The sequence below is a fragment of the Pelophylax lessonae genome (genome assembly GCF_965119305.1).
Source record: "Pelophylax lessonae genome assembly, chromosome: 13".
Classification (NCBI taxonomy): Eukaryota; Metazoa; Chordata; class Amphibia; order Anura; family Ranidae; genus Pelophylax; species Pelophylax lessonae.
In genome coordinates this window covers 158,202,768-158,217,454 of record NC_138780.1, presented here as the reverse complement: position 1 = coordinate 158,217,454, position 14,687 = coordinate 158,202,768, and the positions used below count along the sequence as shown (strand labels likewise).

The 14,687-nt window shown below is 43.9% G+C and overlaps 1 protein-coding gene across 1 annotated transcript in view; it reads left to right on the top strand.

The window, feature by feature from the left end:
* The window catches only part of TDRD9 (tudor domain containing 9), a 789,496-nt gene that overhangs the window by 678,270 nt on the left and 96,539 nt on the right, over positions 1-14,687 (top strand). The window contains exons 28-29 of the mRNA XM_082275596.1: positions 1,653-1,723; positions 5,042-5,151. Coding sequence (XP_082131722.1) covers positions 1,653-1,723; positions 5,042-5,151 — 181 coding nt within the window. The remainder of the gene's footprint in view (positions 1-1,652; positions 1,724-5,041; positions 5,152-14,687) is intronic.

The following is a 14,687-nucleotide window of genomic DNA, read 5'->3' as shown; positions in this document are numbered from 1 at the left end:
CTGGGTATGACCTGTAATGTTGCCTTTGGCACTGGATCCTACATTAGTGCTCACATCGGCACTTGGTGCAATGCGGTGAGTTAGCCACAGGGTGCTAATACAGGTCCAGGGTTGTGGACCATCACTATGGAACCCAGCTTTAAAGTCCAGCATTGCACGATGGATACAAAATCTGATTGCCAGTGCTTACATTCTCAAAGTGAAATATTCTCCTGGATTTTACATGCCCAATCCACCAGATCAGTGGGAGTTTTCTGGGCATGTTATAACTAAGCCTCTGTAGCCTAGTTGTGTAAGGCGGCCACCTGTGTAACAGAAATGCAACCCACACTGCGATTGTGAGCTCATGTCAGAATACCGCTTCCTCCAGTCTGAACATAGATATCAGATATTCTAGCCGCCCCCATACAAAACTAGACGGAATTTAGCTTGTATAGAACTGGAACCTTTATTTGAACAAATTCACACCCAATATATACAGCACAGGGGAACATCCCCCTCCTGATCAAATTACCATACCAGGTAAGGTGCCTGATTACATTATCATATGCAGATGAAATTGTGTACAGAAATAGAATTAACCTGAACTAATTATCTAGCCATTTGGACAGAAAATATGTGAGTTCATTAACAATTGGACAGACAGGCTTAACAGAAAACACATCACACCTTTGATACACAGACAATAGACAGACTGTCCATCTCTTACATCGAAGAACATGGAACAGAGGCCAATGTGATTGGCTCTTTCAATTAACATGTTCAGAATCAAACAGGCCAGGATTAGTCTTCATATATTTCTTGAGATATATAGTTCATAAATATAACTGTCCCATTTGAAGTTATCCAAACCATATTCTCAGTGTCCATTAAGTACCTGTCCATCATTTCCTTGGTCACCCTGTGTCCCTAATTGTCACAGGGGGACTTACACATAAGAGGGACCTAGGGGGCTGAGAGAGGGATTTCCCAACCTCTCTAAGGTAAGCTTTGTTCCAGGGCCCCCCAAACCAAAGTCACAACTTGGTCCTGTCCAAAGCTTTTTCAAAGTTTTACCAGGTGGAGTCCAATCTTCTGTTAATGCAGCTTTTGTCCACAAGGTTCTCGCAGTGGTTCTCTGAGGTTGGGTCTTCTGTCCCTCGTTGGGCTTGTTAGCATAGTTCTGTTTGCTTTATTGTTGCCCACCCTTTCTATTCATTACTTGGGGATGTCCTATAGTGTATGAATACTCTGCCTGTGTCTTGTCCTGTACTGTACAGTTAAGATAAGAGGTATTTTAGAGTACCTGTAATTTCCAATAAAGTCCAATACATTACACCCTACATTCCTTGGTATACTCTATTGCTACAAAGCTGAGGACTCCCGGATTAGGGTAGGGTTAAAACGATGGTTCCCAGGGTGAGTTTGTCTTCTAAAGCTTTGCCAATGTCCAATCACCTAAAGGCACACAGCTATAACCCATGGTGTATGAATACTCTGCCTGTGCCCTGAGTTGTACTCCTTGGTATGTAATTTAGAGGTAAGTCAACATTTTTCTTTTCCCAAAGTGTAGAACACTGGTTTTTATTTATCCCCTGTTCCTAGCTAGTCGATTTGATAAATGTTTTTTTTTTTCCCCTGCATAATCTTAATCTACATTTATTTGTGTCTAGGCAATTCTTTATGGACCATACCATCCCTATAAAATACTTTTTCACAGCATGATAAAAGTTTCCAAGTTCAGGTAAATAAATACAGCAAAAATGTACACTTATTAAAGATGGCCTTGTTTTTTTTTTTTTTTTTTTTTTTTTTTCTTCCACTTATTTGGCATGTAAGATACTTTAGCAGTTATTTTTATAAATGTGGTCTGTGCATTGTTTGCGTCTTTCCTACAGTTGTGATAATGCATTTTCAAGCAATTACTATGATTTAGCTAGTGCCAGTGATTTGTGTTGTACTCTTTGCCTGCTTTTTTTCCAGCTTACACTTGGCAGGTGTACTGGTTGGCTATATCCTGGTTGGCTATCTGCAGTGAATTCATTGTAATGTTCACAACAGAGAAGGGGCAAATTTAAACTTTGCAGTGTTTAGGGAGAAGTGAGTTTCAGAGGTCAGTGGTGACTTGCTGTGAAACATAATCTGAAAGCGGTCAGTTCTCATACTCCCGCTATCAGAGCAGCTCGACGATTTCAGTATATGCTGTAGAAAAATGACAGTAGTAGGTCATGTAGACTTTTTTGGTATTTTACAGGGGTTACCTAATAAAATGTGGGTCCTGTCATTTACCAATCTTTTAAACCTAATAGAAATATATACACTTCTTCAGAATGCCACTTTCTTTTTTTTGCATGCTAATGCATAATTGCTCAATGCAAGCTACATCCATAGATGGAGCCCAGTCTGTGTATGACTGTTGAAAAAGTCAACCTACCTACATGTAAAGAAGTTGGGCAGTTTGAACATTGGTTTCTAGCAGTTACCTTTCAGTCATTCTTATTTCTGTATTGGTTGAGCCAGTTATATACCCAGAAGGGAATATTGTAGGAAAGGGAGAATTGGCAAGGATTATGTTTATACTTGGATATGTTAAAGGAAGCAAAGTGGGCGCATCTTGAGCATGGGATGATGGGGAGAATGCTGTAGGTCATGGGTGTCCAAACTTTTGGCTTCTCTGGGCCACATTGAGTGTAGAGAAATTTTTTTGGGCCGCATATAAAATATATACTATAGTTAAGGTATATAAGTAATAAAACGCCGCCGCGCCCTTCCCGCGCTGCCCCCCCCCCCCCCCAGCACTAATTTAACACAACTAGAGGATGATCCCTTCGGAGGCAGCCTCTGCCTACAGTTAGTTGGAAGCCGCTGTAGCCATGCCCCCGACCCAACTTCCTTCTTCCCCATCAAAAAAAAATAAAATTGTCAGGGGGCAGTGGGCCTCATTGCCTGGGGCTCTGGGCTGCAGGTTGGACATGCCTGCTGTAGGTCTTCTACTGTGACATTCCTGGATCAGTCTGCAGCAAGTGGTTTCTGCTGAAAATATCAAAGTCTTCTCAGACATCCTATTTTTGTGGAAATTGTCAGTATCATTTTAAAGTGGGTGTAAAGGCAGAAGGTGTTTTATCTTAATGCATTCTGTGTGCAGCAGCCCCCCTAATACTTACCTGAGCCCATCTCTATCCAGAGATTGTTGCATTAGAGTCTTGGCGGCCCAGGACTCTCCCTCCTCATTGGCTGAGCGCTATTCGCTTCCGCTGCTGTCAGTCAGTAAGCCAATGAGGAGAGAGAGGTAGGGCCTAACCGCAGCTCTGTGTCTGAATGTAAACACGACACTGTGGCGCCGCTCGGGTGCCCCCATAGCAAACTGCATGCTGAAGGGTGTACTCGTCAGGAGGGAGGGGCCAGGAGCGCCAAAGAGGGACCCAAGAAGAGGAGGATCTGGGCTGCTCTGTGCAAGATCACTACCCAGTAAGTATGATGTTTATTATTTTTTATGAAAAAAAAAAAAGACTTTAGTATCACTTTAACTCTTCTCAAGTTTGATTACCGTATTTATCGGCGTATAACACGCACCTCAAATTTAGGAGGAAAATTTTAGGAAAAAAGCTTAAATTTGAAATAAACAGCATTGAACACAGAACTGTTTTTTTTTAATCAAATGCAGTCTTACCAGTGCCCGTGAATGCATCCTCATCATCGCAGTATTCATAAATGCAGCCTCATCATCGCAGTATTCATAAATGCAGCCTCATCATCGCAGTATTCATAAATGCAGCCTCATCAGCGCAGTGTTCATAAATGCAGCCTCGCCAGCACAGTTTCCTCCACTGAAGCCTCACCAGCACAGTGTCCACCAATGCAGCCTCACCAGCGTAGTGTCCACCAATGCAGCCTCCCCAGTGCCGTGTCCATTAATGCATTCTTGCCAGCGCAGTGTCCACCAAAACAGGGCAAAGCATCAGGCAACAGCAACCTCGCCAGCGCCATTGCACAGAGTGGCAATATATTTAAAAAAAAAAAAGGCCAGGCAGCGCTGAGAGGCAGAGGGGGCCGGACCGAGGAGAAGCGAGGACGAGCGGCCGCTGTCATCTGAAGTCCTGGCGCCTATGATAGACGTTACACGTCCCGCGTCCCGGCATTGCGCCACTGTGCTGTCATAGGAGGCAGGACTTCCTTTGACAGCAACCGCTCGTCCTGCCTTCTGCTCGGCCCGGCCCGCCCCCCTCTGCCTCTCATCACTGCCTGGACTTTTTTTTCTTTTTTTTTTTTACTATATCGGCGTATAACACGCACTGGTGTTTTGCCCTCCATTTTTAGGAGGAAAAAGTATGTGTTATACTCCGATATATACAGTATATTGTACAGGATGTCGAGATAAGTAAAATATCCATTTCATTATGTAATTGTGTTCCAGTATGTTTTAGAGTTTGTGTTTGAGAAAGAGACACTTTGAGCTGATGGTTTACATCCTTAGATCCTGTTTTACATCTGTAGTTAGTTTGCTATACATGACATGTTCTGTTTGTTTTTTTGGGAATTATCAGCAATGACATTTTGTTTTTTTTGTTTTTTTTCCAAAACGATTTATTGATACAAAGAGTATGGTAATAAATCATACAAACATTTGAACAATCCGATCAACATTCTCGGTGTTCAAGGTGTAAGTGAAGAAAAACAGGAAAGCATATAACAGAATTTAATTTCCAAATAACAGAATTTAGAAAATGTTTGTATGAGTATGTATAACAAAACAGAATAGGTGCGGGTGAGGGAGTATTTTTTTGTTTCATCAAGTTGCTAAGTGAAAAGCAGAATAGAGTTGCAGATTCGGAGATAAATTCAGTTACTTGAACGATATAATTGAATTATGCAGAAGTTAGCTGTAGGTGATAGAGGGGAGAGGTTGGTTCCCAGCACCAACCTCTCCCATGGAATGAGAAGGATAAGGGTAGAGAAGGGGTAGAGGTGAGGAATGAGGGGAGGGGGGAGGGGGATTGGGTAATGGGAGTAGTGACTCAATATAAGAAGGCAAATGTATAGGTTTTGTTTTTAAATCTTTCAGATCTGTTTGGATTGAGAAAGAAAGTATCAACTCTGTATTGGTCAATGATGCTCCAGAGGAATCTCATCAAAGAATGTTTGTTGCTGCATCTCTTTCCGTAAATGCAACTGGTATTTAGATCATCCTAATTTTGCCATAATTTTAATTTTAGAGCAAACATTTAAAGTTAAAACCTAATCAAATGGTTAAATATAGTTGAAATGCTTCTATTTGAACTCTTAAACTATTTGCAGTTTTGTTCACCTTGTAATTGGCACACTCCAGCCTGACAGAATAGTTCACTTCCGGAAAATAAATAGCATGCCACAGTTGAGCCATACCAGAACCTCCCCCAGCATATGATCAGGCAGTGAAGATAGAAGTTCATTATGAAGTCATCTCATCTATTCCCTATGATCAGATAGCATTCAGTGTTGAACAGCATTGCAGTATAGAACCTGACAGGATGGCAATGCTGCCACTCCTCTCAGAATGCTGCTGTGCTGTTAAGACATCCAGCTTTTAGTTCAAGCTTTCAGACGTTTATCAGAGTGGAATCCATAGTCGGGCAGTGGTGGTCACTGTATAGCTTTCTGCTCCATGTTCAGCCTGTCACAACAAAAAAAGGTGTCACAATTAAGAGTGGAAAATAAAGCTAATGCAGCCACCACATCTAAGGACTAGTGAGCTGCAATATGCTAAATTTGTGTACTTGGATTTAAAAGTTACAAGAAGTTTTCAAGTTACAAGAAAGCTCAGTATATCAGCGCACAAATGTCCACAAGGCTTGGCTTCATTTAAAGCGGTTTCCTTTTTAGTAAAGTAATTTAAAGGAAAAGTTGTTTTTTAAAATACAGGACTTTGGTCTTAACCATGAGTTATATTCTGCCACCTTCAGGTGATTGAACACTGACAAAAAATTAACCTTGGATGATGAACATCTGCGGCTTTCTGAGTTAGTTTTCACCTTGGTTGAGCTGTAGACGACCTACCCCCAATCTGGATGAAAATGCAAGGCAGACTGTATAGGGCTTAGGGTACTGGATCCTGCACCTACACATTTTTTTAGGTTAGCCGCAGCGTGCTCAAGTCCAGTGCCATGGCCTGCCAGCGGTGGATACCTGTCCCTTAAGACCCCTTTGGGGGTATGTCCACTGGAAGGGCAAAGCCAGTTCAGGATGCCCAAAGGGGCTACTGTTTGAAGTGACTTATTCACACACCCAAACCACCATTGATGACTAAGGGTTTGTCCCTTGTACACTTTGGAGTGTCCTCTGTGCTGAGACGCTTTAAATATGTATAAGGAATATACTAGTGTATATGCCCCGCGCCGATAAATAAATAATTAATATGGTGTTACTTCCGTGAATGATGTGAAAATAAGTATAAATATTAAATTGTGAATATTATTAGCAGCTGCTATAGTAAAAAAACGGATATGAGTGAGTAGTCTAAAATTAGGCTACCTACAGCGCTTGCACTAAAATCGTGAAATAAAAGACCTTAAATAAATATAACAATATTACTTCAGTGAATAAAATTATATAGTGTGAATATAGTATAAAATTGTTATTTAGCAGCTGCTATAGTAAAAAATCATGTGTAAGTAAGTAGTCTAAAAGGCTACCTATAGCGCTTGCTCTAAATATATAAATAGATATATAAATACAAGGTTTTAGAGCCCGTTCACACTGGGGCGACCTGTTAGGTGACCTGGTCGCCTGACAGGTCGCCGTAGGTCGCCTTCCATAGAGAAGCTGTGGACCCGTTCTAATAGGAGCGACACAAGTCGCTCCGACTTAGAAAAAGGGTCCGGAGCTTCTTTGGGGGCGACCTGCATTGACTTCAATGATCTGAAGTCTGTGCCGGCCGATTCGAGGTCGCGGTGCGAGCAGCGCGCTGTGACTTCACAGGTCGCCCCGGGAAGTAGCGGCGCCCCAGTGTGAACGGGGTCTTAAATCAATATTCCAAATAAACAATAATATATATAATATTTAAACTCAAAATTGTCCAATAAATCTAGACAAGAATCCTCAGTGAAGAAAATTTTCAGTGAAAGTTCCAATAAATGTGTAGAAAAAACATATGCAAAAAAATGTTATATAAATTGTGATTCTTCTGTGCAAAACTTCTTAAATAAAGTGCAGGTGCTCAGCGCAATGGTGAATCCAAATGACAAAGGTAAGATTCAATCACTCACCAAACGTTGTGGGTCATGTGTGCCTTATAGCACCAAGACCTATCAGACTTGTATAGCCCTCCAGGCTAGAAACGATCTCTTTAGCTTGCTTCTAGGCAGGGGAAGTGATGAGGTCCCCCTCCGTCTCCTCTCCCCTCGTCAAGCCAAGATGTATATAAAAAATGAAGCTCCAGATGGTGTATTAACCTTTTTAAAGTTTTATTCCCAAACGGGTAAAATATACATGCAAAACCGAACTTCAAGCAAAAAAGTATAAATATAGTGTTTTTAAAAAAACACTTTAAAAAGCTTTAAATATGTGTTGCAAACACACCGACCGAGAGCTGTCACACGCGTTCACTTGTGTGTCAGTACTTCTCCAACGTGTTGTGCGTACCCTTGTGCTACCTCCACAAGCGGCATTATTTCTGCCCCCTCCTCTTCCCACTAGTGCTGTGCCATTTTTGGTCATGTGTATTTCTCTTTGGTCCCTACGTGACCCACTGCCTGCAACATGCGAGTCCTGAACATCCCCAGGCGATAGATACAACCATTCTATGACTTAAGGTGACCTAGTTAGACAGATTTTTGAACCAATCCTGCACCGCAGTGGTCTGTGATAATCCTGATTGATAATGTTTCACTGTATACTGTTTGCACAGCGGCCTGTAGGGACCTAGACACGAATGGCATTGTACCCCTTCTGCAATTGGCAGTTACACTTAATGCAGTTTTGTATTGCGGTCTGGGGCACTTCAGGCACGTAGGACTTTAACTCATCCCGCTCTGCAGTTGGCAAGCACAATACCCTTGCAGGTCCTTTCACTCTTATTTACTGTTTTTGTGTAGTGGCCCTAGCTGACCTCAAATGGTTGTTTACCGCTACTGCCGTGCAGCTGGTGCATCAGATAACCTTACGAATACTGTATTACTTGCATACTGTTTTATGCTGGCCTTTGATCTAGTTGTGCAGGCCGTTAATGCCACTGCTTTGCAGTCGGTCTATGAACCACCCCTGCTTATGCTGACTTATCTGCAGCCTGTTGTAGGATGGCTTACAATGGTCATACTCTGTTGGTATGGTCTCGCTTACCCACTCTGTTGTGGGAGGCCTCTGGGCATGTTGGCTAGCTTTAATTGTGTAATTTGTGAACCTAGCTATCACTGTCATCCAGAGTCCGTCTCTGTTCCTACCCACAGCTTTTTTTCAGCTAAGGCTAATGCAGAAGTGTACAGTAACCCTTCAGATGAGTTGTACCTGGGATGAGGGTTTTGGTCTAGGGGAATAACCCTTAGAACCTGGAGTCTGTCAGAGGTACAGAGCCTTCAAAAGTCTCTTGAAAGGCTCATTCTACAACTGATCCCAGGCTTTTTTTGATCAGTGGAATCGCGGCCTTGTGTCTTGAAGCCACAGATGGAGATTTCAGTCTCTGGCTCCATTGGATTAGCAGACCATTCTACTCTGGCTGAGTTTCCTTTCCCTGGGGTTATAACCATGGAGGCATTGGACCTATACTTGATCTTTGCCTTTGCGGTTATTTGCATCAACCATCAGGAAGAAATGTTGTGTCTTGCATATTACAGGGTAGTGAATCTGCTTTTGACCCAGTGACAAATTCTCTTCCAGCCTTGCCCACCATTCTTGTACGAGACTTGGAAGGCAAATTTTCTCTGTAGTCATGGTCATTACTCAATATTTAGGATCTCTGTCCCAGTTTTAAGACGTCAATCTAGGTTCAGCTAAAAGCTGCTCTATATTGTCTCCAGCATCCATGATCCCTTTCCTTTCAGTGGAAGCTCTGGTACCTCTGAGGGCTCAGTGTCCCTTTAATTTTGGATTAGTGTTTAGCTTGGTAAATGGTTCCTTCCTCAGCTTCCTTTGTTGCTGTCACTTTTGCATGACAAGTTCCAAGGTAGGAGACTTGTAAGAAACCTTCGCTTGTTCCTCATTAGAGGCAAAAGCCTCTCTTCTACCTAAGGTGTTTTTTTTTTTTTTTTCCCCTTCATCATAACCAGACAATTGTTCTTCTTTTCTGTCCTGCTACTGGACATCCACGGAAGAGTTCTCTTCATTGTCTCTGTTGCATGCCCTGTTCGATTTTCTGTCCGCTGCTATTCTTATCAGTCCTTCTCTCTTATAGCACTTTCCAAAGCAAGGTGCTTACAGTTGCACTCTTAAATATTTTCAACACTTCTTGTCCCGTTGCTAAGTGGGCTTGTTAGTGCTGTGTTCCCCACCTCTGAGTTGGACTGCTCTTGGACATCCGGTGGTTAAGATTAAAGTCTTGTACCCTGTACTGTACAATTGTACAATGAGCAGAATAGGATTTCTTATTTGCCTGTAGAATCAGTTTCTTGGCATACTGTACAGAACACAGGTCCCTTCCAAGCTCTGTTCCGTGTGATCTCTATAATGCTTGCTATATTACAGAGGCTTTGTGGGAGGGGCTGCTTTCTTCCTAAACAAGACATGGATGGTCCTGGTGGATTAGGTTATGTTTTTTAGATGGTATAGATAAGAGGTTTGAGGCCCTTTTTAATAGTGATCAACCAATATTGTTTTTTCGGTGCCGATGCAGATATTTCGCCTATCGGTATCGGCCGATATTTTCACACATGTAAAATTTTGCCCAAAAAAACACAAAATTCGACACAAATCTCTTAACATGTGAATCTTAACATTTTCTCTCCTCGCCTTCCAGGACGGCCCCAACATGAGAGATGATAGGCTCCTCCTACCGTAAACACAATCAATTACAGTTTGTTAAAAGGCCCCACCCTTCCCTCTGCCCCTCAGTTTAGATTGTGTTTCTTCCTACTAAACATTTGTTGTTTTCACTGACCTGCAGACTTTGGAAGTCAGATGGTCCCCCTGTGAGCCAGGTTCAGCAAACTGCCGTGAGGCTGAGCTCTACCTGCCGCCTCCCCAGGCTTCTCACAGGTCGCCCCAGGATAGCAAACTGTCGGTCACACGGTGTGTCCCTCTAGGTTTTCGCCCCGGCGCCAGCAGCTCTCCTCCACAGGAATCTTTTTTGAAAAACCCGCCGGACGGGCGTCTCAAGCCTCGTTCTCAGACTGGAACTTCCGGTGACGTCAGACGCTGCCACACGATGCGGAAGAGGAAGGTGGAGGAGACGCCGGAACCGCTAGCAAGCAGCAAAGCAGACTCCCAGGCTACAGGTGCCCGGACAGCTGCAAGGGAGATGAAGCCCTCCACGACTCACCCTCCAGGGAAGGAGGAAGGGCTGGGCCAGGCGGCAGCAAAACCCAGGTCGGAACCGGGTAAGTGTTGCAATGTATCCTTGATGGTGCTTTTCTTTATAAGTCTGCTGATTAATGACATAGAAATGCCTGGTAAAAAATCCCTTCTCCCTGACCTTAGGCGGACTTACTAAGTGTCCTTTCTAGGGGCTTGATACATGTACTTAGGAAGAGTGATACATATTTGATGTTGTTTCCGGTCTTCTCTAAGAAGTGTGGTAATTGTGCTGATAGGTTACCTAGTTCCCACACCAAGCCCTTCTGCTACAAATGTATTTACAAATTAGCAGGAAAAGAATCCTCAACCTTTATGAAGGATTTTTTAAAAACGGTTCCAGAGGAAATGCTGGCTACAATTCAGTCAGTACGCTCTTCATTGGGAACTCCACCCACCTCAGAGCCCAGGGAACCTCCTGTAGTGGAGGGTACCTCTTCACAGGAAAGCTGTCTATCTAGGGCAGCACCCTCAGGTCTTCTACCCTCATCTCAAAATCTCCCTTCAGCTCAGCGCATAGGTAGAGTGTCAGCAGAGGAAAACCGCTCAGACTCCCAAACCAGTTCTGAAGGTGAGGGAGACAGGGACTCAGAGGAACCGGGTGAGGCAGAACCAACCAGGAATCTTTTTGGTTTAGAGAACATGCAGGGACTCCTTCAGGCAGTGTATGCCTCTGAAGAGATACCCAATCTGCAAAAAGAAACCTCAGCCCAGGATAGACTCTATAAAGGACTAGGGAAGATTCCTTCCAGAGCTATACCTATCCACCAATCCCTAAAGGGATTAATCCTTCAACAATGGCAACGGCCAGAAAATAGGTTGAACAGACCAGGATCCTGGAAAAGGAGATTTCCCTTTAAAGAAGAAGAAATAGAAAAATGTATAGAGTCCAAAACTAGATGCACCATTGGCGCAGGTGACTAAAAGGTCAGACCTCTCCTTTGTTGTTACAGGAAGCATAAAGACAAAACTTTGTGGTTTGCCTTTTGAAGGGTCCCTACTATTTGGCTCCGGCCTGGATGAAGTTCTGACCAGGTCCTCGGAGAAAGGGAAGAAGTTTCCGGCAAAATCCAAAAAAGAGGTTGCCTTTTTTTGTTTTTGTTTTTTTCCGTGGCCCCCAGGAACAAAGCCAGCATAGGCACAAAAGAGAGCCTGCCAAAAGAGTTTCAGGAAAGGAAAAAAAGAAACGGTTTGCTCTTTCCTTCCTCCTCTGGCTCAAGGGATAACAAGTGACGCCAAAGTCAAGGTAAGGGGCAGACTAAGTCAATTTCTGCCCCAATGAGAAGAAATATATTTACTCCCTCATACAGGAAGGGTACTGCCTACAATTTGCCTCGATACCTCCTATAACAGTAACCCTTACTCATGTCCCCAAAAAGGTTCAGATAAGAGAAGCCCTACTGCAAGGGATTCAGGAACTGGCAGAACAGTTGGTGATAATCCCGGTCCCAGAAGATAAACTCTTCCAGGGTTTCTACTCCCATGTGTTCGTGGTCCCAAAACAATCAGGAAAATATTGCCTAATAATAAACTTGAAAAACCTCAACAAGTTTCTACCTTACAAAAAGTTTTCAGTGGAAACCATTTATTCAGTGCGAAAAAATCTACTGAAAAACGTTTTCATGACCACACTGGACCTCAGAGATGCATATCTGCATGTCCCCATTCACCAGAAAAGAAGGGACTACTCACTGGCAGTTCAGAGCACTGCCTTTTGGACTAGCAGCCAGTCCAAGAATCTTTACAAAGATCCTGGCAGAGGCAGTGGCCCACCTACACCTTCAAGGGATAGCCCTGATTCCCTACTTAAGACGACCTTCTGATTTTCGGCAAATCAGCAGCTCAAGTAAACGTGGATACCTAACAGGTTATAGACTCCCTACAAAAGTTAGGATGGCTCATCAACCTGGAAAAGTCATCCCTGAAACCTACCCAAATACAGACCTTTCTGGGGTTCCAGGTAGACTCGAGGGCTCAGAGACATTTTCTACCTGAAGAAAAGAGGGAAGAAATAGTCTTCTCAGTCCTGACGCTCAAGGGAGCTCCCTCCTGTTCCAGGAGAGACATTCTAAGAGTCTTGGGACTAATGTCAGCCAGCATCCCATCGATTGTGTGGGCTCAGCTCCACGCAAGAGAACTTCTCTTTTTCGATCTGTCCTCCCGGGACCGAAAGATGGGAGTCCCTACACGTCAATCTCGCTCCTCAGGTGCAGTCATCTTTGGAATGGTGGACAAACCCAAACAATCTGGGAGAAGGCAGACCCTGGGGACAGTGGAATCCCATAAAGATTACCACAGATGCCAGCACGAAGGGTTGGGGAGCTCACTTGGAGGGAGCTCAGGCACAAGGGCTGTGGGACAAAGGAACAGCACAGGCCTCATCCAACTTCAGGGAGTTGAAGGCAGGGGGGGAGGCTTCAAAATCTTTCCAAGAGCTCATTTAAACAGAGAAGTTCTGATTCTGTCGGACAATACCACAACGGTGGTCTATTTGAATCGACAAGGAGGAAACCGGTCAAGTCCCCTCTTATCCCTGACCAAAGAGATCCTGGGTTGGGCCGAAGAGAGGATAGTTTCCCTCGTGGCCATTCATATCAAGGGAAAGAGCAACTCCTAAGCAGACTTCCTCAGCCGTCACCTTTATAAATTAAGGAGAATGGGAACTAAATCCCAAAATCCTCCAGTTAATAGTATAAAGGTTTTGGAACCCAGAGATAGACCTGTTTGCCTCCGCTCAGAACAAGAAGGTAAAGAATTTCTTCTCCCTAACGCAGACCAGAGGGATGACAGGATTGGATGCACTGGCCCAACCTTGGCAGTTCAATCTAGCCTATAACTCCCCCCCCCCCCCCCTTGATGTTAATTCCCAGGGTCCTGCATAAATTAAGTCAGTCTCAGAACCTGCAATTAATCTTAATTGCCCCATGGTGGCCAAAAAGGCCTTGGTTTGCCATATTGAACGCCATGTCAATAGCTTGCCCATGGCACCTTCCAGTTTCATCAGACCTGCTGTCTCAAGGACCAGTGTTGTGTCCGGACCTGGGTTTCTTCCAGTTGACGGCTTGGTTACTGAGCGCCAACTCCTAATTTTAAAAGGCTGCTCAGAGAGAGTAGTGGACACTCTCTTGCTGAGCAGAAAGCCTGTTACGAAAAACGATTTATACAAAAGTTTGGAAAAGATTTTGTACCTGGCGTAGGCAAAAGGACTTTGCCTCAACCTCTCTTCCCACGATCCTAGAGTTCTTACAGGATGGGGTAGATAAGGGTGTGGCAACTAACACCCTTAGGGTACAAATAGCGGCACTTTCGGTATTTTTGGACATCAGTCTGGCAAAAGAACCGTTAATCAAAAGATTTTTGTTGGCTAGACAAAGTGTTACCCCTATTATAAAAGACAGGTTCCCCCCTTGGGACCTGACCAGGGTCTTAGAGGCGTTATCTAAGGATCCCTTTGAAGCTTTATAGGAAATCTCCCTTAAATTGTTGTCTGTGAAATTGGCCTTCCTGCTAGCAATTACAACAGCAAGAAGAGTAGGGGACCTACAAGCTCTCTCCATTAGAGCCATTTATGGTAGTCTTTCCAGATAGAATTGTACTAAAACCAGATCCTCTGTATCTGCCAAAGGTAGCATCTTCTTTCCACAGAACACAGTAAATAAATCTACCATCCTTTCTCTTACGTCCTCTGACAGTCGCCGCCCACTCATACAGTCTTCACCAATGGGTATTGATCTCTTATCCATAGGAGCAAGCTAGGCATAAGACTTGTTAAAAACAAAGAAATTTACATAGACACACCTACAGGGGGCTGTCCCACTGGTCCAATACCCCCGGCTAGCCTCATTCCCAATTCAGTTTGGTAGCAAGCAGTAGAAGTCCATGAACCCCAAAAGAGGGGCGGGGGCGGCGACTGTCAGAGGACTCAGAGAAAGGAATTTTACAGTAAGATTTTACAAAAATTCTGTTTTCTCTTACGTCCTCTGACAGTCGCCGCCCACTCATACAGTCTTCACCAATGGGATGTCCCAAAGCAGTGTAGACACGAGGGGTGGAAAGCGCAACCGTCACAAAGGCAACGCAGCACCCAGGTCAGAGAAAGTAACCTTATCTGAACAGGAAGGTAAATCCTCTGGGTAACAGAAAAGCTCAACTGGAGAAAACAACCCAGGAAGGCAAATAAACAATGGGGAAACAACCCCAACAGCGAGGGACCTGTAAAAAACCAGGGCCCC